We start from the raw sequence: 23,708 nt of genomic DNA, 5'->3' as shown, positions 1-23,708 counted from the left end.
CGAGGCTTTCATGTTTAGATTACAGCAGCCTCTTCCCCTCCCCACACAAATAGGTGCTCTCTGTTTTGCCAAAGCAAAACGAACAAACAAGGTACTGCTGTGATATCCCAGGAATAAAAGCTAACACTCAATCACCCTTGCATAGAAAGCAGTTCTACAATCAACCAAAGCAAACTGCAAATGTCAGCTTGCTCGATGGCCATCCTGCTGAAAAGTAACCCTAAGAGCCACATTAGCATTCACTAACTTGCTTTGACAGTGGCTTTGCTAGAGAATCACTGGACAAAATATGCAGATGAGAGGTATTCAAAATTAAAGAAAATGAACATAAAAAGAACAGTTTAAACCTCCAAAATTAAGGCAACCACTGCTGACCCCTCTCCCCTTGAGACCATCAGGCAGTCTGAGAAAACATTACTAGCAAATATATCTTTTTTCATGCTTCAGAAGCTTCCCCCTGACTTCAGACACTCCTACTTGTGCAATGAGAGCACGTTTTGTAACAGTAATCCCATACCCCTGGCTCTTTTTATTCACTATGAGATGAAATAATTCAGATTTTAATACACCGTGAAGCGAGAAGTCTTCCCCTGACTGTCAGACCTAATATGTGGTATGAAAGGTTTTAACCAACAATGCAGATTAAAAAAAAAAAGTTTGAATTTCAAGTGCCAGCAGATGGATGAGTTACCCTCTCGAGACTAGGGGCTAAATTACGGGCAGTCAGAGGGAGGTCAGCGAGACAAACATGTCACAGCACTCAGCTGCCACTGTTAAACAACACCTCAGCCCGCTTGCCTCTGCTGCTCCATAAACTCTGCCCTTACATCAAGTCATGCCTCCTTCCCACTGAGCTAGACTGTGCCTCGTTCAATATTACCCTTCCTCTCCTTCCAAGGGCTTCCTCTGTGTTTTTCTACAGAAAGTCAAAGGAAATAACAAAGCCAGGGCTGCTCTGCAGCCCCCCTCAGATTTCACTGCCCCCTCGACAGGTCAGTCCACAGCCTTCGCTCTTCCCAGTGAAGCAGTTCTGCCGGGGCTCTTTCCAGTTGACTTCTCCTCCCAGCTGGAGGTATTTCCCCAGAGTGGAGAAGGGAATGTACATTTGGATCTTCATTACTTTCCTCTGAAGTCCTCCTAGGGACTTTTGGGTTTAAACAAAGAATAGCCACAACCAGAGCCAACATAAAAAGCTTTAAGCAAACTCAAAGAAGTCGTATGAAAAGGTTAATTCTGTCATTTCCAGTCCTGAGGCAATAGTCCTTTTCTCTCATGTTCTACTGGCCTTTTTATACTTTGTGAGATTGAGGGAAATGGGTGGAAGATGTGGAAATCCTATTGCACCTGCCCGCTCCTTTCCTTTCCCCAGAGAGCTACACACAGAACATTCTATTATTTAGTTAATTGCAAAGAAACAATTACAAAGGAACTTGGCAAATTCTCTCTAATCACAGCGAGACCCAGTGCAGTTTGGTAAGTTCAGCAAATTAGCAAGTAAGTGAATATAAAAAAGAAAGAATAACACAGCTCAAATTGCACTTTGTTTTGTCAGTCAGTTTCTGTTTAATTATTTAAGATATTTCTTCATAACATTCTAGTACATTTTGTATAATAATGAAGGTTTACTAGCATAGGAATGCTCTACCTGGCTATTAAATATCTGCCAAGAGGAGGAAGAAACTGACAACTCCATGTAAATTACAGAGCCTGTTTAGGAAATATTTCCAGGTTAGATAAATAGGCTCTGCCATAATTTGTGTGAGATATAAATAAGGATCATTGCTAGATAACAACAATGCTAAACTAATGTTTGTACAGGATGTTATAACTTGAATTGCAAGCATTCATGGTCAATCCTCCAGTTTATTTAACACTATTCTTATTTTCTATGCAGATAACGAGAGGTCATTTAAACCCAGCTTTTTTTTTTTTTTTTTTTCCAGCTGCACTGTAATCAAATGGCAGATCTTACAGTATATTATTTCTAAATTTATATTACAGGGCAGACTCGCAAGCTCCACTGCATTACTGAAAGGGAAGATCATTCTTCAGAACTGATAAGCTGAGGTGGGGCAGAAGAGCAAGACTCAGGTGTGGTATGATCTGGCTGATAGCGAGAGAGGTAAGACAGCCCCTTACAACAGGCACGATGTCTCTCCTGGTTCTTTTCAGATCATTTTGGGCATCAAGATTTTATGACACATCTGTTCATACTACCAAGAACAGAAGCCCTAAAGGGGCTTACGTGATACCCAGTGTGAAGTGTCTTTTGGGGCACACTGGCAAAAAATCTACCAAACAGTAGGGGAGCTGTTACAATCTGAGCAACATCTTGAAGGGAGGAAGTTTTGTTTATACAGAGCCCCAGCGAGGGGAACAACATGAACACTTTCCTGGAGATCAGAACAGATGTAGAATACATATGCTCTCAGATTTTAAAAAAAGTCATTAGGACAGCCAGACAGTGGAAAGGGCAAGAGGAGCAGGGTACAACTTAATCAGTGGAATACAAGGGAGTATAGAACATAGCAACACTTGCTGTTCAAGGCTATTCCTTCAAGCACAGTGAGGACAGAATGAATGCTAAAGGCCACATATAAGCAACAACCAATGCTGCTTATGCACATCTGCTCCCCCTTCACTCCTCCTGGCAGATTAATTGGAACAGTCATCACATTTTTTTTTTTTATAATTATTATTACTTTATTACTCCCATTTCACTGGTTTAGTAACTGGTCGCTATGACTGTTACAACCAACAAGCAAGCAGCACAACAAATGAACAGACATAAATTAAACTTGCTGTACTCTGCACAAAGCCACACATATTTGAGGCAATGGTATGGCTTTTAGTTTTAGAAACATGTGACAGATTTCCTCTCTTGAATCAAATACCAGAAACCAAGACTGAAAGGAAAAGCCCATCACTGCTGGCAATTGCACTAGGCTTTGGTCAAGAGCATTGTTCACCCTACTGATGGGAGGACTTTGAACATGTATTAAGAAGAAATTCACACCCTACGTGTTTAAGACTTAACTTTTTACTAGCCTCATTACTTGTCTTGCAGAATGGAGGAGACTGGACTACTCAGGACTGGCTCAGCAAAACAGCCCGAGGTAAAAGGTCAACCTAGGTGCAAAGTGAAAACACAGGAGCAAGCAGCAGAGGCCAGAGCAGCAATACAAGCACAGCAACTGCAGCAGGAATGCATGAACAATTAATTTACAAGCTTGAACTTAATTTGAAAGTTCAATAGTCAGAAGAAAATACATTGCAATTATTTCAACTTTTAAAAGATCCCAAAGTAACTTACATACAAGATTTGTGCAGTTGTAGTTTTTAAAATGATCGTAAAAATCAATGGCTTTCTCATATATGCCAAGCTTGATACTTCTATATAAAAAGTTGCCTGCGTAGGGATTATTTGTATAGCTACATAGGAAACGTTATATTTTTCAAGTCTTGATGGTGCAATAAAAATTTACAGGCATAGGCACTTAAGGAGAGAAAAAGATCAAGAGAGATCACATCCCATGAAAGTCAGATCTCTATATTCACACGTGATTCCTAACTAAACAGTATGTAAACTGCAAAAGGTTTTAAGTTAGGCAGCATTATCCCACACAGAACATGTGTATCAGCAGGATGGAAAGTGTGCTAATAGGTAGCTTAAAGTGGAATTTAATTTTAATTCAGGACCTTGATGCCCCCACAAGGTTACCAGTACTTTGTACAGAAAACATGTTGTTTTTTAATTTAAACTGAGTGTTTTTATAGTGCCTATCTTGGCTGGTTTCAGCCACACAGATTTTTACTGTCCTCAGCTCTCTGTTGAGTTAAAGAAAAAAAAAAAATATGCCACTTCCTCTGAAATTAACTTTTTCTTCCTTCATTGCTCCACACCTCTCCCCAGATTTACATGGGCTGGCATTCAGACAGCCACAGAATGAAACCTACAGTGTCAATTAATACTCCTTTCAACACATTCCATTATAGCATATAATGAAAAAACATTAAAGGCTATTAATGCTGCAGAGGTTTCTCTTTCTAATGTACTAAACCAAACTTTCTATATCCTGTGAGCATATAGTTATCTTTCAAACAAAGTTATGTGTTTGAAGCCTGTTCAATTAGGTATCAGATTTATTTATTTTTAATGGTTATCAGATAGAATTGAATTTAGGAAGTTCTAGAGACATTTTCATTAACCTCAGAAGGTGTTTGTTCCTTTTCACCCTTCTGTCTATGACTTTGGGTCACACCAAGCAATTCTCTCTCCTTTACCCTGGAACTCAGCTGTTCTACTGCTAATCGTATGCCTAGTTAAAACACAAGCCTTTCTACTCCATTTCTTCTTCCTGATGCTTCATACTTGTTCTTTGTTATGGTACGCTAAAGTAAATGTCATCATCATATTTGCTGTCCAAGTATTTCCCTAAAGGGTAACAGTTAGGTAGGTTTTTTTTATCAGTCTCGGTCCTGACGTACACTACATACTCTCTCCTTGATGTGTCAGAGACCTCAGCTCTAGTTACTCTCTCTGGAGGTATCCATGACAGAGTCACAGTTACAGACTTGAAATATTATACATAAGCAACTCAATACAGCTCTGCTTCTATTTAGCAAAATTACTTTTTTATAACCTGACTGTCAGAAAAAGAGGGAAACAGTCTAAGCTTCTACCAAGAGGTTTTTATCCCTTTTATTTTATATATATTTATCCTTGCTGCAGATGACAGTCATGTGACCAAGCTACCAGCAGGAAAAATTTACCCAACACAAGTATAAATGACATTCTTCAGACTGCTTTGGGTATGGAGAGCTCCCAAAACTGCCTTTGGAAAAAGCAAAGGCAGCATTTCCACTGATGGGATTAAATGAAATCAGCTGCATTGTGCTGCAGCCATCCAGTTTCCTTTGGCTGCAAGTATTGGCATGAACTATGATAAGCTCAGATAGTGCTTCATTGAAATCAGAGAACTGAGACAGCTCTGGCTTATTAGTATTCTGCAAAACAGCGGTGACTGATTTTTAATTTAAAAAAAGAAGAGGGAAAAGGTGATAAAAATCTTCTATTTAAAAGCATGCTTTCTGTTTACAGGTGACTTTATTACTCCTTGATGACAAAGAACCATTAGGGTCTCTACAAAAACTTTGCTGTTTGCAAAATGAAATTCTACTTCCAGTAAATATCACATAATTTACCCAGTTCACCTTTCATAAAAAGGCATTTTCATGCTTTTGAAGGATGCTGGAACAATAGTCTGGACTAAAAGCTCCTCCTTCCAGCAAGAAGAGGTACACTTTGTGTAAAAGATTTGGAAAGACTCCTCTAACTGTATTGTCCACAGTCCGTTATGTCATTGGTCCTTTCATGGAGCCTGCTAAAGATATTGTCAATTAGTGTTATTTCCGGATGTAGTCTTATTATCTATTATAAGCCAACCTACTGCTTCTGCTCAGGCTGCATGGGTCTGAATATGTTGCTCATCCCAATCCACGTCCCTCAGAAAACAGTGGGCAGTGCCCAGGCTTTCCAGCAGTAAGCCTCATAGCTTTACCTCACAGCAGAAGACAGCTGTGTCTTGTGAGCCCTCTCCCAGCCTGTGACTGGTCTCATGGTGCACTTGCAGCATACACTGCTGATGTGCACGCACACAAAAGCGGTGCTGAGAAGAGAGATCAACAACAGCAAAGCAAAATTAGACTTAAAATCCCTTAGTGCTCAGTGTATGAGCAATCTAGCTAGTCAAAATTTCAGTCAAGTGATGTAAGCTAAAACAGAACATAAATCAATGTATCTTCTACGTCAAATATTTGCACTTAGAAATGACCCTGCGTACTCCACTCACTGATATGTAAGCAGAAAAAGCAGTCACAAGGGCATCCTTTACAGAACACTCCTGCTATTACACCCTTCTCTGACAAATATAAAAAAAAAAAAGTGATTATGTGATTAGACATTTCAAATACAAAACAGTGCTATACATATTATAGCAAACACATTTGGAAAAAGCAATAAATAAGGAAACCATGCAGCTACAGTAGGCCTAGAGTAGCCCTATGAGACAGAAGTGATTTCCTAGAAGACTTTATTGATCTGCATAGACTAAAAGTTTAGTGTAAAAAAATAAACAAAACAAAACATATTAGAATATGACACTATTAAAGTTTTAAATAGAGAGAACCTTGTAGCAAATATGAGCTGTTCCCCTTCACATACACAAGCTGAAAATTGGAGCCAAGTTATTTTTCACTTTCTGATGAAACAAAGTATTTCAGCCAACCTGAAACAAGACATTGTTTGACATATTTTAAGACTTTACGGCTTTCATTTAAAATTGATAATTGAATCTGTGAGACAAAACATTGTTTTGTTTTAGTCTTTTTTAAAATTCAAACTCTCCGTACCAGAAGGATAAGCATAACGGTCAGTCAGGAGCTTTTAGCCATGTAGTCAGACATATCAGACAATTATTAATTTACATCTGAAATAGTGACAACTGTAGGCTAATACTCCTCCTTTTCATCTTTGATATACTTTACCTTCAAATAAATATTTTTGTTTGTGAATCTAATAATTCAAGATCATCGGGGCCCATTACAAAAGTGGGTAGAGTTTTTCTTCATCCGTAACAATGGAGGAACGATGACAATATCATCTGAATCATCTGAGTGAGCTTCATCCACAGACAGAGTGGGCTGCGATTGCTTCTCAGAAGACCTGGCTGAAATAATTGCAAAAGGAAACAAAGTCATCAATAAGCAACGCTGATAAAAACAAGCCCTTGTGGGAAGTGTAATGTTCTCTGAGCCATCAAGTTTCCAGAATTGCTTACAGTTATGAATAGCTCTCATCTATCTTTTTCCGCTTGCAACTATTACCCTTTCCTCTTTAATGACAGAACATGCATACCAAGTGGTAAGCTGGCATCCTGGCCACACATTATTTGTCTTATTGTCTTTAAATCTTTGCAAGTGGTTAAACGTCACAAAGTGAAGCAGTTTGATACTGAAACTATCTCAGGTCATAAATATTTATTAGAAAGGCAGAAAAGGAAAAGTTGACCCAAGCAAGCTTAAGCTAAGCAGAAAGGTCATAATGAAAACTTCGTCAAATATAGATAGAGAAAAGGGAAAACAGGGACAAATAAGATGAAAGCTGTGAGTGACAACGTCTTTTATTCTCGTATCTATAAAATACTACAAATATTATTCATGTGCTGTACTACCTTAAGACAATATGTTCTATTGGTTCTATGCAACTCAATTCCAATTTGAAGAAATGTTTATTGCATAAACAGAATCCTAATGATTCCAGTAAAAATTGGAAAATCAGAGGGAGAAGTCAGATACATGAGGCCCGTTACATCTGATGAGCAGAAACAACAGCTTCTATCCCCTCTGTAAGAGATTTGTGAATTTAACGATTACAGCTATTAATACCCTCTAGCACAGTAGCTTCTCAACTTCACCTATTTTTAAGCATCAAATATCAGTTCTCTGAAAAAGACTCTCTCCCAGACAAAAGGAAAATAAATCAAGATGACCTGTAGTACAAAAAGTAAACACGCCATACACTGAGAGTTTGACACTGGAATAAAAAAGAAAACAGAGGGCACACAGAGAATCTTACTTGGGGAGAACAAACATGCCACAGGCCTCATAATGAAACGAGAGGTTCCTGACAAAGAAAAAACCTGCTAGTATGAAGAGGTATACACAGCAACTGTAATGTGGAATAAAGAAAGCACAACAGGCCCAGAAATAGAAAAAGGGTGACAGACAGTCTGTGAATGAAAACAAGGAATGCAGGAAACTGTTACATTGACCTCAACCTACAGAAGAAAAGAAACATGACTTTCTAGTTAAGTGAAATTCTTTTCTGCATCAGTTCTTCCAGAACTTCTTCGCTCATCATTTTATTGTCATCATCACCTACAATAAAAGTTCGCTTTGGAGACTTCACAGGTAGGTAGTGACAGTGTTCTATCAGTACTATTCTAATGGTCAGACTATGGCACTTACCAAACTAGCTTCATCTTACAGCACTTTCTCTAGGTCTTACAAATACTTCTTCAGAGGCACAAAGCTTTTTTTTTTTTAAAAAAAAATTATTTATTATTATTTTTTTTAATGATTTTTTCCTCTTTGGGCAGAATTTCACAATTGAATTACTCTGGGTTTAGACTGAGTGTACCAATAAATACTACTGCAGCAGAGCCCAGGTGAAAGAGGATGCTGCCAGGATTCTTTTCTGGATACTGTTACTAGACATAACTAGAAGCCACTCTGTAACATCTTCAGAAGCAAGTATTACAGACTCCTTCACAAAGTAGTAGAACGTGCTTCTGAATATGGAATACAATAAACTTTCTTACATTCTCCTTCACTGAAGGGTAATCTCTGTATTCACAGCCCTTGTAAATCTGGCTTACTCCCCATCTCATATCTTAGAGGAACAGCCTGAGCTGCTTACGGCATGCTCTGTTTCTGCACAAGTCTGCAGGGACTGTCAGCTTTCCACTGACAACAACAAGCTAATGTTTTTCAGGTCACCCTCAAAGTTGTTCTTTTTTCTCCAACTGGTCCATAAAACCTAAAATATCCTGTTCAGGGTAGAACTAGCTTTCTTCAGCTTGTTTTTAACTCCTTTGAAGCTGCATGTCTAAGACTGTATTATCTACATCATTGTTTTTCTTTTCCTGCTCAGTACTTCTATCATCCTCTTAGAAGCCTCTTTGGCTTTAACTCCATCTTCTCAGAAGCAGCAAGCAAAATTCAAGAAGGAAAAACTGCATATCAGCCATAAAAGACAAAGACATTTTCCCAGTTTATACCACAGTAGTGCTAGCTGGCAAGGCTATCCGCAACTTCAATTTTCCCCTTAATGCAGCAACTGAAGACTGCTGAAAACATGACTAAATACAGATGACAGACTAGAATGGTTTATTTTTACCAGATGTCTGTCTCCTTCAGAAACTAAGTCAGCAAGGTGAAAACTCCTTCAACTTGTCTAGGGCTTGAGGCCCAAAACATAAGGGAAAGTACCATATTACAGCTACAGGGGGTGGGGGATTGAAGAGGAAGTAGAGAGGCAATACAGAGAAACACCATGTTCCTTAAATAATTACTATTCACCACAGAAAGAGATCATCCAATTTGCAGTTTTGACAAGCAGGCAAAGCACTGCGGGGAAGCTGGTACTGACGTTGTCAAAGATTTAATCTTTCATTTGAAAATATGCCCATACAAGGAACATGTTATCAAATTAAAAGAGTAAATGCACAGAGTGCAAGTATGCATGTAAATGCGCGTGTATGTACAGATGCTCTGTAAAATTATGTCTGCACTCACTCAAACCCCACATCCTTTTGAGCACAGAAGGAAATGAGATTACCAAGAAGAGGTGAAATGATGACTGAAGGAGTTCTCTGGAGTGCTGCTGAGACTGGTTTCTTCTCTGTAACGTAGACTGCAGAATCTGCTTTCTCACTTGTTGCACTGGACACAGAGGGTCTGCAAAAATACACGTTGCATAGCCTACAGTACAGAACAGGAATTGCAGTCTGTCTTCAGAATGCATACAGCAAAGTTTCTTGTGTTACTAGCACCAAAGAGGTAAAAGTTTATCACTTGAGGAAGTGAACTTGGTCACACGTGAGGTGAAAACTATATAACTCGCCTTGTAACCATAGGAACTAATATTAAAAATTTCTGGTGCGGTAAACCCTGAAGAGAAAGAAAGGTTTGTTATGAATACCTTGAAAAATACTAAGTAGTAAGCAAATTGCCATGTTCTTCCAGAGTTAAGCCAGTAGACTGAATGCAAGATTGTATTCTACTTTTCCTGGTTCCTATTTCACAGAATTCTTAACTTTCACCTGTCAGAGCTTCAGGCTCATTTAAATTAAGCTAATGGAGCACTGAGTTTGATAGCAACTGTATGTATTTTTTTTTTTCCTCCAAAGAGTAATTATTTTCCTCTGCTTTCCCTCATCTCTATAGCAAAGAACATGCAACAAGATATAGGAAGATTACTGCTGCAGCAAGAAACCTCTTTAGTTGCATACCCACAGCATTTTACTCATGAGAAAGCTCTTTTGTGTGTTTGAACAATGGCCTTGTTCTCTTTCTCTGCCAAGGAACCCACACTAAAACCCCATTCAAAAATTACTCCTCTTCTGTAATAAGCACAGTTTTGCTTCTGCGTATCACAAAAAAATCTATTTGTCACTTACCTCTCCTCAAGCAGTACTGCACGTGCTAAGTGAGCCCTGAAAACGGACTGGATGAATGTCACAGTCCCCTCTTTCTCCTCACAGTCAGCAGACGAGCTCAAAGAGTTTGACACATGAGACATACAGGAGTTCTGCAGAGTAATCAGATCAAAGAGAATTGACCTTTTAGAAATTGACAGAAGCTTTGACAATTTTAGTCCTGATTTTGAAAACTGCAGTGGAACAAACATTTCTGTCTTTTGGTCTGCAGTCTTTATGGTTCTATAAGCAGCAATGCAAACCTGACTGTCATATAAGCTTTGAAGCATCTGCATTCAATTAACGAGACTAGATACCTGCAAGTAAAGTTCATTTATTTCCGAGGAAGAAAACCTCCTAAAGTCAAACAAGGTAAGGCAACCTTCATGATGGATATGCTTTCTGCTTGGATCAAAGCAAAAGTATTCAGTCCTATCGCACTCAGCCTATTTATTTATATAAAATTGTTTTTAAAGTGCAACCACATGGACAACCTGTATGGAAAATTCCAAATTAACTTTAGCCTGCTAAAGGCCAAAAGGATGTTCATATAAGTTGGCAAATGATTTACAGAGAAAAAAAAGTTTAGTTGGTAAGGAAATTTTTTCACATACGGCGCTGAGCTATCTGGAGCACGTTTGACATGACTAAGACACTGCAAGTCTTAAGCAGAGCAAGCCACATGCAAGATTACTTTTTAAGCCAATCAAAGCTGATCTATAAATCCTTATTTCTGAATTTCAGTGACAAAGGTTTGCCTATTGCTACAATGACTCAACGAACATGAGCGTAAGTACAGTTTTCAATAACATTCCAAATTAATGAGTTAAAGGTTATGTTACTAGCTGATGAAAGAACCAGAAAACTCAAAACAACTACAAAAACCACAGAACACATAGGTACACTCCATAATACAATAAAATTACAGCTCTACTTCCATGAACTAAAGAAGACAGAAAGTAAAGCTAGGGAATTTATTTGTTCTCTTTTTGGAATTACAGTAGTGCTGCTAACCAATGCATTAAAATAACTGTACTGTGTGACATGGAGAATTAAGCGTGGAAGCATGGTACCTCAACACAGAAAACTAAAAATAATAGAACTACTGGATACCAATTACCATTTTTCCAAGGCTATTTCTGTTGTTAGATTTTGCATCATGCATCCCACTACTCAGTAACAGTTTCTGCCGAGCTAGATGTCCTCTGAAAGCTGCCTGAAGCACAACAACCGCCTAGCATTGAAAGAAAGAAACAAACAAACATTAACTCCCTTGGAAGACAGCACCTACAAATTAAAACAAGAGTCCAGAGGGAAGAGGCACATCAGCAAAATAACTTTTCCCTGTGCAATGGATACTGATGTCTTGACATTTTCTTAGGTTTAAGGGATTCCACCCATCTATTTCACAGACACTCTGACACCCACAGTCCAGAGAATCCCCAGCGAGGGATAAAAACACCCACAGACATGCACCTTCTGGGTTTAAATTCAGTCTAAGAGGTGTTCATGATCGATCCCATTAAATGCAATTAATTTCTGGCCACCAGTACTAGCCTGCATTTCACAGATAGAGAAACATTATCCCATTCCCATATTACATTCTGGCACCTCAGCAGGCTCTGTGATGCTCTGGTATGACCAGAAATCAAGTCAAGCCTGGCAGACCACTGCAGTGATTATGCTGAACGTACAAGTTGGAGATTCTGATAGAGAATTTTTACTCAGATTTTACTAGATCCTAATCAACAAAAAGCATCTAGATGTAACACAGCATATTTTGTATCACATAAGATTTGTTCTAATTTCTGAAGGTACGACTTCTTAATTTTCTGGAAAAAGCATTTCTAAGATGCTATGTTGTGCAATTTGAAAAACAGTTTAATCAAAATATGCAATGTTTATGCAAAACATTGGTCAAAAAGTGACTAAATTGTCACAAAGTCAATTTCTTCAGAACACTCTGTGACATTTTTCCTTAGGAAAGGCTACAAAATCCTACAAAATCTTTCTGAGGATTCTTAATAGTGAAAATGAAAAACATTCAGAAAACTTGAGACCAAAAGGTGAACACTGCCAGCCTGAAACACAAAGACAGTCTCAGTACCACAGCTCACTTCACAATAAAACCTCTTTAAAAATAAAAAAATATATATTATTTGCTTATGCTTTTATATAAGTTAAATGTAATTCACTGTTTTGTTGGGTATCATAAAAATACTCACCTCATCCAGAGCAATTTCTTCTTTCTGAAATGGAAAATGCCTAAGTTAAGGCCAGAAATGCACACATTTTACCTAACAAATATTTTCCAAATTTTTCCCAACAAACACACAAAGAAAATACTTGTCCCACCTCCCGCCCTGAAAACTCAAAATACAAACTTGAGGAAAACAAATTTTTTCATCTCTGAAAGCAGTTTTTTTGGAGTCAGGTGAGAGGGCTGTTCAGCCTGGAAAAGAAAAGGCTCTGGGGAGACCTTACAGCAGCCTTCCAGTACCTAAAGGGGGCCTATTAAGAAGGTTGGAGAGGGGCTCTTTATCAGGGACTGTAGTGATAGGACAAGGGGTAATAGGTTTAAACTAAAAGAGAGTAGATTTAGATTTGATATTAGTAAGAAATTCCGTATTATAAGGGTGCTGCCCATGGGGAACCTGTGCTGGAGCAGTTTGCCCCTAAAGGATGGACTCCGTGGTATGGACCCTTCATATTCTCGTAGGAAGAAAGGCTGGGAGAGGTGGGCACGTTCAGCCTAAAGAAGAGAAGGCTCTGGGGTGACCTTATTGTGGCTTTTCAATACTGAAAGGGGGCTTTATAAAAAAAAAAAAGATGGAGAGCAACTTTTTGCTTAGTCAGATAATGACATGACAAGGGGGAATGATTTTTAACTACAAAGAATGTTTCAGTTCTGAAGTGCTATTCTTAAACACTTAAAAACAGATGTGAAGGTGCCTAACACCCAGTTTCTTTGTTTGTGGTTTTATTTGTTGTTGTTTTATTAATTTGATTTAACAAGTTGTTTCAATAGCTTGAACAACATTCCAATAATACTCTAATGAACAGCTGAAATAATAAGAAAAAAAATCAATAGCTTTAGGACTCTTACCCCTTACTCTAGCTTTAGCTATTGTGTCGTTCACCCGTGGACTCAGTTGGAAAGTTAGCCAGCTCGCCCAAGTACAGGAGCAAAGCCCTAAGTCTATCCTTCACAAGAGTATTCAGGAAGAAGAAGGTCAAACAGTTATCATGAAAGCTTGCATTGGTGTTACAGGCGTTGGTTCCCAGAAAGTCTCCTCTGAGGCATGTTAGAGATGCTGGCCACATCAGCAATACATTGTGCTTATTAGCTTGGGCTCTGCTCCAGTGCTAACACTGTTGCCAAGATGCAGCAGGCAGGAACTCCATGAGAAGATCCAAGGAGGCAACGCTATCAAGAGAGAGCTGCTATTGCTCCCTTTAGTTTCTCACCCAAACTCCCCCATTTAGAAACCGTCCTCACAGCAGAAGCAACAGGGTTCTAGAGAAAAAAGGCAAAAGCAGCAGCAGGGAGGACTTGAAAAAAAAAAAAGTGGTGGAAGAGAAGATGGTGGTAAGGAATCCAACTGGGAAGCACTGCTGTAGTTCCTGGAGCCCAGCAGCAGGTTACTCTAGATTCTGAAACGAGTAAAATGCACAAGTGGATGTCCTCACTGCTTCCCGAAAGAGGACTCTTACCTTGTTTTGGTACAACTTCCACCACCTCTGAATGCATTTGGCTGCTTGTTCCTTCCTATGATCTTCTTCGCCTTTAACCGTGCAGACTGGTGAGGACTGAGAAGAAGAACCTTTAGTTTAGTACACTAAAGATTATTTAGAATTCTGTGAGGGGAAATCAGTGTTGATTTTTCCTCAGTCAGCTGTAACCCGAGTTTTTAAACATTCAACCTGCCTACAGGGTAGAAGAAAGTTAAAGAGGAAAATCTTAGCTCTGAATACTGCTCACGTTCAAGTTCATCATTGGGATGACTTAACATAAAACACATTCCTGTCCCCAGTTTAGCAGTTAGCTGAGCATGGGAACAAAAAGGTTTTCATTTACACATACTTCTACCTTTCTACGCATTACTATAGCAGTAAGAATTCCCCCAATGGAAACCAATGCTTTGTTGATAAGAAACTTTTTTTGTGTGTGTGCATCTGTTATTGACATACTGAGAATAAATGTCAGAGTACCTTATTTTACATTTTTTTCTCCAGAGAACACTAATATTAATTAAACTAGGAGCTCTCTCATGTCTCTTCCTGACAGGTGAGACCCCACAATCATCTTTTTAAGTTTGCTGATGTATTGTGTTGGCCACCACGTGACATTGACAAGACAGAAAGCTTGTGTAAATTGGTATGACTACTTTTCTGTCTTGAAGATATTAGTTAATTAGAGGGAAAAAAGAGAGAAACCAAGAACAAAACAAGATTTTTTTCTGGTTATTTCTCCGGATGTGTGGTTGCATGTTCCACCTCTGGCCATCCGATCTTTTTGATCCCTAAATATCATACCCATACTAGTCATTCTACTTCACTTGCCAAACAGAAGTTATAACTGCAATTTTAAAAGACTAATCTAATATTTTGGTGTAAAATTCTAAGTAGAGGAACAAGAGATTTTATATAGTCTGAAAAAAGCCTCTTGATTCTGTAAGAAGGATTTATTTATAACCTTTAAAATACTGAGTTACAGGCTTAAGCTTAGCAAGTGGATCATGTTATATTAAAAATGACAACCTACTATTAAAATGAAAAATTGGTAGGAACTTAGTGATAATTACAAATAATGGGAACATTTCAATAAATAGATGGTTACTGGCCAAGAATATACATAGCCTGCAGAGGAAAAAAAAGGGGGTTGTTCATTGGCTGTTTTTAAAAACATGTTACTTGGTATTCAAAACATCATCTAGCATCCATCAGCCTATAACACAAAAAATCTAACCCAAATTCCTACAGAATTGCGCAGTCTATCAAAAATAGTACCCTCTTAAGCTTATGGACATTTTTATTTATACTTTCGTATTACCTGTAATTTCAGGGTATATTAATTTTTAAGTACAAACAACCAAAATCCCCAGTAATACTTCTCAGCTAGTTTTTAGTGAAATTAGATTAACACGATCACCCTGCATCTGAAAGCATTTTGGTCAGAGCCCACTCATCTCTATTGACCAGCTACAACAACGTTTGGCAAAGGAACAGAAGATTACAAAAATATCAAGTTCACGCATATTTCATGGGAAAAAAAAAAAGCAATTGAATACACAGGCCTATTTAAGACTGCCCAGAAGGATTAATGGCTGCACAAATACAGTTATTAGATACCAGAAAATCCAGAGTTGAACCCAATTATGAATATCTCAACTCTAGAAAAACTTCTTTTCAAAAGGGACAAGAGTTTATTTTATTGTATTGGCATCTTCTTTAACTGTTTTACTTAACTATGGTGCCCCATCAGCAGGGGAACTAAAAAAAACAACTTTCTTTTCATCATGATTAGTACTCTGTCTGGTAAACCTTCCCATGAAAGAGTGCTCAACTTCTATGCAAGCAGAAGGGCTAAAGAATATTTTCTGATTGGACAGCACATGTGCCCTAATTGATCATCTGGTCAGAGTAAAAGCACTTCAAAGGGTCTTTGTTGTTGTTGTTGTCTTTTGTCAGTCTGCCATTGAACGCACTTACCTGTCTGTCCAACTTTAACCTTCAAACCTTGTAAGACCTTCCTCCCTCTACAGTATCTGATTGAAATTAGCTAATGGGCTTAGATGTTACAAGCAGATATAAATTAATATCACAAGTATCATTTTTTTCTCTTCTTAGGAAGGAAGGCAAAAAAATACTTAAGTATGAGCTTTTCTGTAACATTCCACTGAATAAGAAAAAGTGATGGTACAGCAGGTAGGTAATTACTAAGGTAGCTTCAAAAAAAAACCTAAGTTGCAGTGGCAATTATTGAAACAACCACAAACTTTGGAAATTAACCATCATTCACAGTATCTATAACGAGATGCCTTTCTGAAAAGACAGATCTAACAGCTATTTAGACTATCAGCTCCATTTGCAAAGTATTAAAAGCAAGGAAAAAAAAAAAAAAACACAAAAAAAACACTTTTCTGTACCTTATTAAGCTTTTCCATTGTATCTTTTGCCATTTCACTCTTCTCTTCCTCCAATGTTTCCTCTGATTTCCCAACTTTCTGTGTAAGGATCTGGATTTCCTCATTATGGCTGGAAAGACAAAGATGTTTGTAGCTAGAAGTTTTCTGTTTTTCCTGCTTTGAATATGCTGAACTTATTTCCTAAAATTGGGTTACTTTGTGTTTTGGTTTTTGCTTTTTAAAAAAGGTCAAAGTGGGAAACTGTTCTCAGGATAACATGATACATATTCTCATGGTTACAGACAACGAGCATCAATTCTCAAGTTGCGATAGCACAGTCCTAAGTTAAAATTAAAAAGAAAGCAACTCAAGGTTACCCTTGATACTATTAATAATGCCTCTAGATCTGAAATGATGACTGATAAATATGAAACTGTAGCAAAGTCCTGTCTTACAAAGTGATAATGCAATCACTTTCCCGTCCCCGCTTTGCACAGGATTATTACCAGCAGTGATACAAAATAAATGAACTACACAGAATGACATATTGGCAGTGGTCCAGAAGCATAGGCTAAGGTAAGGTAAAGATACAACAAGTTTTTTTTTTGTTTGTTTGTTTTCTTGTAAAAAGTATCTCAAGCACAGCATAGCACTTCTTTTCCCATTCATTTTTATTATAACCTTATTCTTCTTTCTACTATACATTTCAGACTTCATCTTCCTCTAAAATCACTCTGTAGAATTCCTCCCCTGGTAACATACGCCATCCCTCCAAAACATTTTTCATTAAATAAATTCCCAGCTTCCTGCAGTTCACATGATCGATGAATTTTGAGCTATTTCAAAAGAGAATTATTATTATTTTTTTTGGTTCTGAAAGTATCTACTAGTACAGAATACGATACCTTAAAGTCTGTTCCTCCCTACTTTTATCTTCTTTCTTATTCTGCCACTTCTGCAGCTCCAACTCCACTTCAGCCTTTGCTTGCAGCAACTGGTTGATATCTAATCTATACAGGTACAAGAAAATCTAAGTAATTCTTTAAAAAAATCTTATTTTATATGAACAAAGTAACTATTTTTTGTTTAAATTTATAAATAAAATGAGATTTGGAAAGTAACTAAACATTTAATTTATCCCTTTAAACAAAGCAAAATGCAAACGCATTTTTCACACAAAGACGCTTTCTGGTTCTGCTCTCACTGTGCATGTTTGTTCAAAGACAAGTCGACATGGGAGGCAGAGCATCTTATTAGCAATACATAGCTCTGTGCACATCTCTGCTCATGATCAGATTAACCTGCCTGCCCTTATGCACTGACACACCAAACTAGTCTAAACATTTTAAATTGCAACTCGGTTGCTTACTGGAGAGAAAAGACGACACGTGGCATTACATGGCAGAAGGCAGGCTTAAATGGAGAAAGCGGGAGATCAGTAAAAAAAAAAAAAACAGTTTGTCACAAAAGAAGGGGAAATTTTTACAGCAAAATACATGCAAGAAGTGCTGCATAAAGCAGCATATAACTTTTCAAAGGCTTTTACTTGTGTCTGGGAAAATGATACAGCGTGAAAAACATTTTAGAAACGTAAAGAATTTCTCATTTTCCATCATCTTGCTTACTTTTTTTCCCTCCTCTATAACTTAATTTTGCAAAACACCAACAGGACTAGAAGAAGCTTCTGAGAAAAGCTGAGGAGATCCTTAACAATTCGTCTTCTTACTGAAAATGTGAATAATTTATTGTGTTGTTCCATAAGGGAATTCAAATAATTCTTACCTACAAAAGTGACATCTCAGAGAGCACTGTACTTACTCTTTACTAAGTAGGAGTTTTTCAAGTGCTCTCCTATCACTCTTCAGTTTCTTCACTAGCCCTCGGAGGTGATGGCATTCTTTAACGTGGTCTACCTGTTGAGAGTCTGGATGATCCGGGTCTGCAGAAGGTGAAGATGACACAGCAAGTAACTGGGATGACTCACTATCTGCTGGTGATACCCTGCTGTTCTCCATGGCACCTAGTTTCTAAAAAGGATAAATTTACATACACCAAAAAATACCACAAATGCAAAGAGAAGAGGAAAATTAAACTTAGTATAAAACAATTTCACTTAGGCTATGAGAAAAGATCAAACAGAACTTAATTCTGAAACATGCGTTTACATGCAAGTCTGGGAAAAGAAAAAAGGGAGGAAAGGGACACAGTACAGACAACAGTTCATGTGCACGCTACAGTACACAATGCTGATACACGCCATGAGCACAAGCCAGTGGTTTTGTATTTTCTGCTTGGAGATAGGTAAGACAGCCATGTGACTATGATCACCCACCTTTTCTAGTTCCAAAATCCGCCTCATCAGCCTCTGCTTGCTCCATTCACTGTAATCTAAACACAAAAATAAAGCTTTAAACAGGAAACTGTATCTGTGAATTAACTTTTTTTTTTTTTTAACTTCTGTCCATACAAAAAGACCACCTAAAGATCACTGAGCCTCAACTTTAAAGATGCAGTAATGAAAAGATTAAAAGTCTTGAAATATCTGACTTCCTATATCAGTTAGCTCAAAAACCAATATAAACCATTCATGTTTATCCATTTCCAACAGATAAAAATAGTTCTCCAGCAAAAGCTTAATCTTAAGTGATTCCAGTCCAGAATTCTCAAGAATAATAATAAAGGAATGTCTTATTGGAGCAGCATCCCCACAAGTAAGGGAGAGACTGTTGTAAGAAACTTCCCATTCCAACTTCTGCCTATCACAAATTGTCTTATCTCTCTTATTTCTAACATTGGTGGGTCTTGCCCTCCCTCTCAAACACATTTTACAAAAGTACCTAAATCCCTTGCCCCTCATTCACCAACTTTTCAGCACCTACTTTTTGTTTTATTGGATGCAAGAGAAGCGCTCACTACATGATCTAGATCTTCTTTCAGACTCCGATTCTCATTCTGTAATTCCTTGATGTTCCGGGATAATCTCAGGACAGCAGCGTTCAGTGCCTTTAGTCGTTTTTGGGTATCTCTGCCCTCTGTACTTGAAAAGAGTCAAGAACAGAAAGTTAACTTAAAAGAAGAGAACAAAAAAGCAACATCAGAAGGAATGAAACAGCCTTGCTGTCAAAGTCAGCTGGCTACATTAACTGTTGCAGCTCCCTCCCTGATAGCATTTTGCAGCTTTCTTGATTTGAGGAGTTGAACGCTTTTTCCTAAAAGAATAGTTAAAGATTGTCTTGCTCAGTTTCACAATTGTTGTATGAGTTGTATTTATTTATTCTTCTACTTGTTTTGTTAACCAATCATATAATGCTTTACCAGTGATCTATGGACCACAGATTAAAAAAAAACAAAACAACAACACCTTACCTACAACTAATGGAGAGACTTCTCCAAAAAGCTGTTCAGCACAGAAAGCTAACCTACATGTACTGAATTGCTTTTATTTTTTCCCCCCACTCAACAAGCGGATTGAGATTGGGAGAGCAGGCTTTACACAGGAAAAATAACTCACATTTATGTGTAAAATACATTTATATGTTGGATTTAACTATAAATGCTTTAATATGAAAGAAACTGGTCATGAGACTGAACCCCTCAGAAATTTCTTTAAGGTACATTTCAATCAATGAGAAATTTGAAGTGGATTTGGAGGATATAATTTACATTGATGTGGTGGGAATGAGAGGTACCAGAAAAGTAAAAGTCTGCTTTCCCACGTTAAGAATGCTTTAAACATCAGTGATTTTGCCTATTTTTTTTTCCTAATAAAAGGAAGTAGAAAACTCAGCTTCCAGATTTTCAAAGTTGCAAGGTTTGATCACAAAACAGATTTCTAGTGAGATGAAATAATTGTTCCTTATCACTATGAGAAAAATCTTGAAAACTTACTTCTGAAAACAAAGAATGGACTTACTTTTGGACAAATGCCAATGACATTCACAGAACAGGTTGTGAAGGAACCTCACATCACTTATTCACTCTCTAAGTGAAAAGATACCTAACTTACATTTTGGAAATTAAAAGGGAATGAAGGCAGAACAAACAAACAAAGCTGTTCAGGTGTCATGGATGACTATTCATTAAACTGTTCCAAGCAGGGAGTAGAAAAAAAAATAACCAAAAACAGGAAATGACAGAAACAATAGAAATCATAACTGTATGACTGGGTGCCATTATTTTAGGCTCATCAAAACCAAACTGAAAAAACTGCAGACCACGTTGAGGGTTTGAAAATTTGTCTAGTTTTTAGCTACAATTGGGAACCACTGTCTCACATACAAACACTCATAGTTCGGTACAAATACAGAAAAGAGGAGCTAAATGCCATCCACTTCAGCCAGAAATAATATAGACAAGCATCATGAAAGAAACACTCTCCTACAACTCCTTCTGTGTGCCAGAGTCCTGACCTTCAACAGCACCTATTATTTCAGTGCTCGGCCTCTCAAGTAGAGACTGACACTCATAATTGAGAGAGACTGCCCTGACCACTGCTTTTTGAAGCTATGAATAAATGAGGACAAGGAAGAGACCCGATGATTCATTTTCACCTGTGACTAAATGAAGTGTGATGGCTTACAGCCTTGAGAGACTAGTCGCTGCATGCCTGAGCCAAGAGAAGATTTTTTTTTTGAAAACGGTGACAAACCAAATTCCTGTTTTTAATCCACAAGAGTCAAAGGAAATCAACAAAACACAACTAGTGCACATAATGACCCACAAAGAGCTCTCGTGTTTCTATCAATCCATATAATAACAACCAAAATTCAGATAGCTGCCTGTGCTTAAAACAAAGCCAAGAGGACAAGCAAATTTGGAAGTGGTATGCTTCACTACTCCAATACATTTTCCTACCCCACAAGACTGTTCTCAGCTCAACCCTCTTCTCAGATCAACTAACAGTCCCTTGCTCTCCTCTCTTATTGTAGCTAGGTCTTTTGCCTTTGTGCTTTGATTTTTATTTCCTCTGTATACCATTTCTCACAGCATGTTTACCCTCATCACCATCTGTACACCTGCGCACTGGTGACAAGCACCAGCACAAGCTTCTCTGACAGTGTCTTACTAGCACCACTCATGGATATCTTGCAAAAGACACCCTGAGCCTTGGATCTGTATCTCTGTACTGCAGAAAAGTCAAGTTTACTCCAAAATAACTTTAGTGCAGCACGCACCATAGAGCGAGGCCCAGAACTGACTCAACAGTAAAATGTCAAAATTCTATTGAGTTTGTTTTAATCAGCAGTGATATCAGAATAAGCATAATTATGGGGGAAGATGGATTTTATTTAACAAATAAACTTGCAGAGCTTCTGGGGACTTTTTAAATAGCTCTAGCATTTTTCCCACATCCACAAAATGATCTATCTACAGAAAAAAATGTGACTAAGACGCATGCTAAAGCTGTGAAGCTAACCAAAGCGGTATGAAAAAGCAAATCCAGCAATCTAAATGACAAAATAAACAGTTCCCACGTAATTGTTTTCCAAAGTAGTATATGAGTGACATATGAAACATATATACACTAATATTTGCTTCAAAAGAATGGAACATACTTTTTCCTCATAGTTTCAGATTTTGCCAGGAGGACTTGGAGACGATGAACCTGTGAAGTACAAAATAGATTCTATTAATGTGCGAGCTGTGGGAAACTGACATCACTAACAAAACACATTTGGTCATTAGCTGAAAATCAGAGCAAGACCTTTTGGGTAGTAGGGGTAGTAGTTGAGGCAATAATGCCATCACTGAAAATCAGGCTGTTGTTATATTGCCTTTCACCTATGCACTACACATAGATGTACATTAGTTTCATTATTTCCCCTTCTTGATTAATACACTTAACTTATTGAGGAAAAAAGGTTTTCCAGGACATATAGAAGGAGCTGTAAGAATACCAGTGAAAATCTGATTCTCATGACAGGTTTCCTACAGCTTAGCTGCGCCTATCTAAAACTTTGTATTTATACTTCAACTCAACAACTGAAAAACTTCCTTTCTAGTATACATGATGAAAGCCTTGTCAGAGGTACCTCTTCATAGTAGGTTTCCATAGCTATCCTCATTTCTTCCAAATTACTGGTCTTCACGTCTGACTGGAATTTGCTAAAAATAGAAGAAAAAAATAATCTAATCACACTGGCAAAGCCACAGCAATACCTGTTGGTTTACAGTTTTTTGGTGGGTGGTTTATAATTTCTAAGATGTTCTCTGAGTTTGCTAGCTTGTTTTAAGAAACAGAAGAATATGGGTGAAAAATAATGGGTTTCAAATTCCCTTGATTATCTTATCCAATACAAGCCCCTACCCCTCCAAAGTCATACTTGATAGCCTTGTCTTCCTCCTTGCACTGTTGTTCTGGCTTGAGAATCTTTTGCTTTAATCCACTAACCACCTACAGAAAGAACAAAGAGGTCATCAGTCGTACAGTAATCCATCTCTTCACAGAAGTTGCATTTCTCCATAATCTCAGCCTCTCTTTATAAATTGTACCTTATCAGACATACTTATTCCTACTTATGTTAGCACTTAAATCATGCATGTCTGTTATGCTGTTTCAAACAGGACACTGAAGAAACTGGATCCCTAACTTCTATCTATTTTAACCAGTTTTATAATATTTACGCATAATCACTAAATAAAAACAACTCTGCCCATTATTTGCTGCTTTGTATTTAGCAGGATAACAGGGAGAACACAGATGCAAACAGACACAAGGAAGTGACAAAGAAAGCTCTCTACAAATCAGTTAATTCCAGATCCTTGTTGTCTGACTATAAAAAGAACTGTTACATGATTCCTTAACTGTTTATTCTTTCTTATTTTATTCTATTTTTTTTTTAATTATTCAGTAGTGGTTCGACTTGGCAAGAAGAAAAAAAAATAAATGAAAGCAAAAGGTAGCAAACTATTACCCATCCATTGTCAGACTTCTTTTCTGACAAAGCTCGTGCCAGCTCAGAGCACTGCAAGAGAAGACAAATAATGTAAATGACCAACTTTGCTACTTTATTCTACTGTCAGCTCTTTCCACAGAATTTTCTAATCTATTTGTCTCCATAGTCATTTCACAGTCCAACAGCTTAAATTTAGAAGTCCCTATGCTCACCGGTTTGTATTAGCATGCTTCTCACAAGATGCAGAACATAACACATAAAACAAAGGCGCAAGGAATTGTGTTGGGTTTATGTCGACAGATTTTGGTAGCAGGGGGGCTGCAGGGGTGGCCTCTGTGAGAAGAGTCCAGAAGATTCCACACATTAAATAAGAGCCAGCTCCAACTGGCTCCAAAAAGGACCTGCTGCTCCGCTGAGCCAATGGT

General features: G+C 37.8%; 1 protein-coding gene across 5 annotated transcripts in view; it reads right to left on the bottom strand.

Moving 5' to 3' along the window:
• Nucleotides 1–1,920: 1,920 nt before the first annotated feature.
• The window catches only part of IQCE (IQ motif containing E), a 28,282-nt gene continuing 6,494 nt past the window's right edge, over nt 1,921–23,708 (bottom strand). For 2 of the 5 annotated variants that reach the window (XM_035339615.1, XM_035339616.1), the window contains exons 8-22: nt 23,302–23,352; nt 22,711–22,781; nt 22,420–22,492; nt 21,943–21,992; nt 19,267–19,424; nt 18,720–18,775; nt 18,206–18,414; nt 17,293–17,397; nt 16,409–16,517; nt 13,974–14,069; nt 12,485–12,508; nt 11,380–11,493; nt 10,242–10,372; nt 9,401–9,543; nt 1,921–6,728 (exon numbers count right to left, since the gene is read on the bottom strand). In XM_035339615.1, the coding sequence (XP_035195506.1) occupies nt 6,589–6,728; nt 9,401–9,543; nt 10,242–10,372; nt 11,380–11,493; nt 12,485–12,508; nt 13,974–14,069; nt 16,409–16,517; nt 17,293–17,397; nt 18,206–18,414; nt 18,720–18,775; nt 19,267–19,424; nt 21,943–21,992; nt 22,420–22,492; nt 22,711–22,781; nt 23,302–23,352 (1,530 nt within the window). In that variant the 3' untranslated portion in view covers nt 1,921–6,588. The remainder of the gene's footprint in view (nt 6,729–9,400; nt 9,544–10,241; nt 10,373–11,379; nt 11,494–12,484; nt 12,509–13,973; nt 14,070–16,408; nt 16,518–17,292; nt 17,398–18,205; nt 18,415–18,719; nt 18,776–19,266; nt 19,425–21,942; nt 21,993–22,419; nt 22,493–22,710; nt 22,782–23,301; nt 23,353–23,708) is intronic. The other 3 variants (XM_035339618.1, XM_035339617.1, XM_035339619.1) reach the window with 3 other exon arrangements.

This window comes from Oxyura jamaicensis, chromosome 14, assembly GCF_011077185.1.
Source record: "Oxyura jamaicensis isolate SHBP4307 breed ruddy duck chromosome 14, BPBGC_Ojam_1.0, whole genome shotgun sequence".
In the NCBI taxonomy this organism is placed as follows: Eukaryota; Metazoa; Chordata; class Aves; order Anseriformes; family Anatidae; genus Oxyura; species Oxyura jamaicensis.
This window is presented reverse-complemented; position numbering and strand designations above follow the sequence as displayed.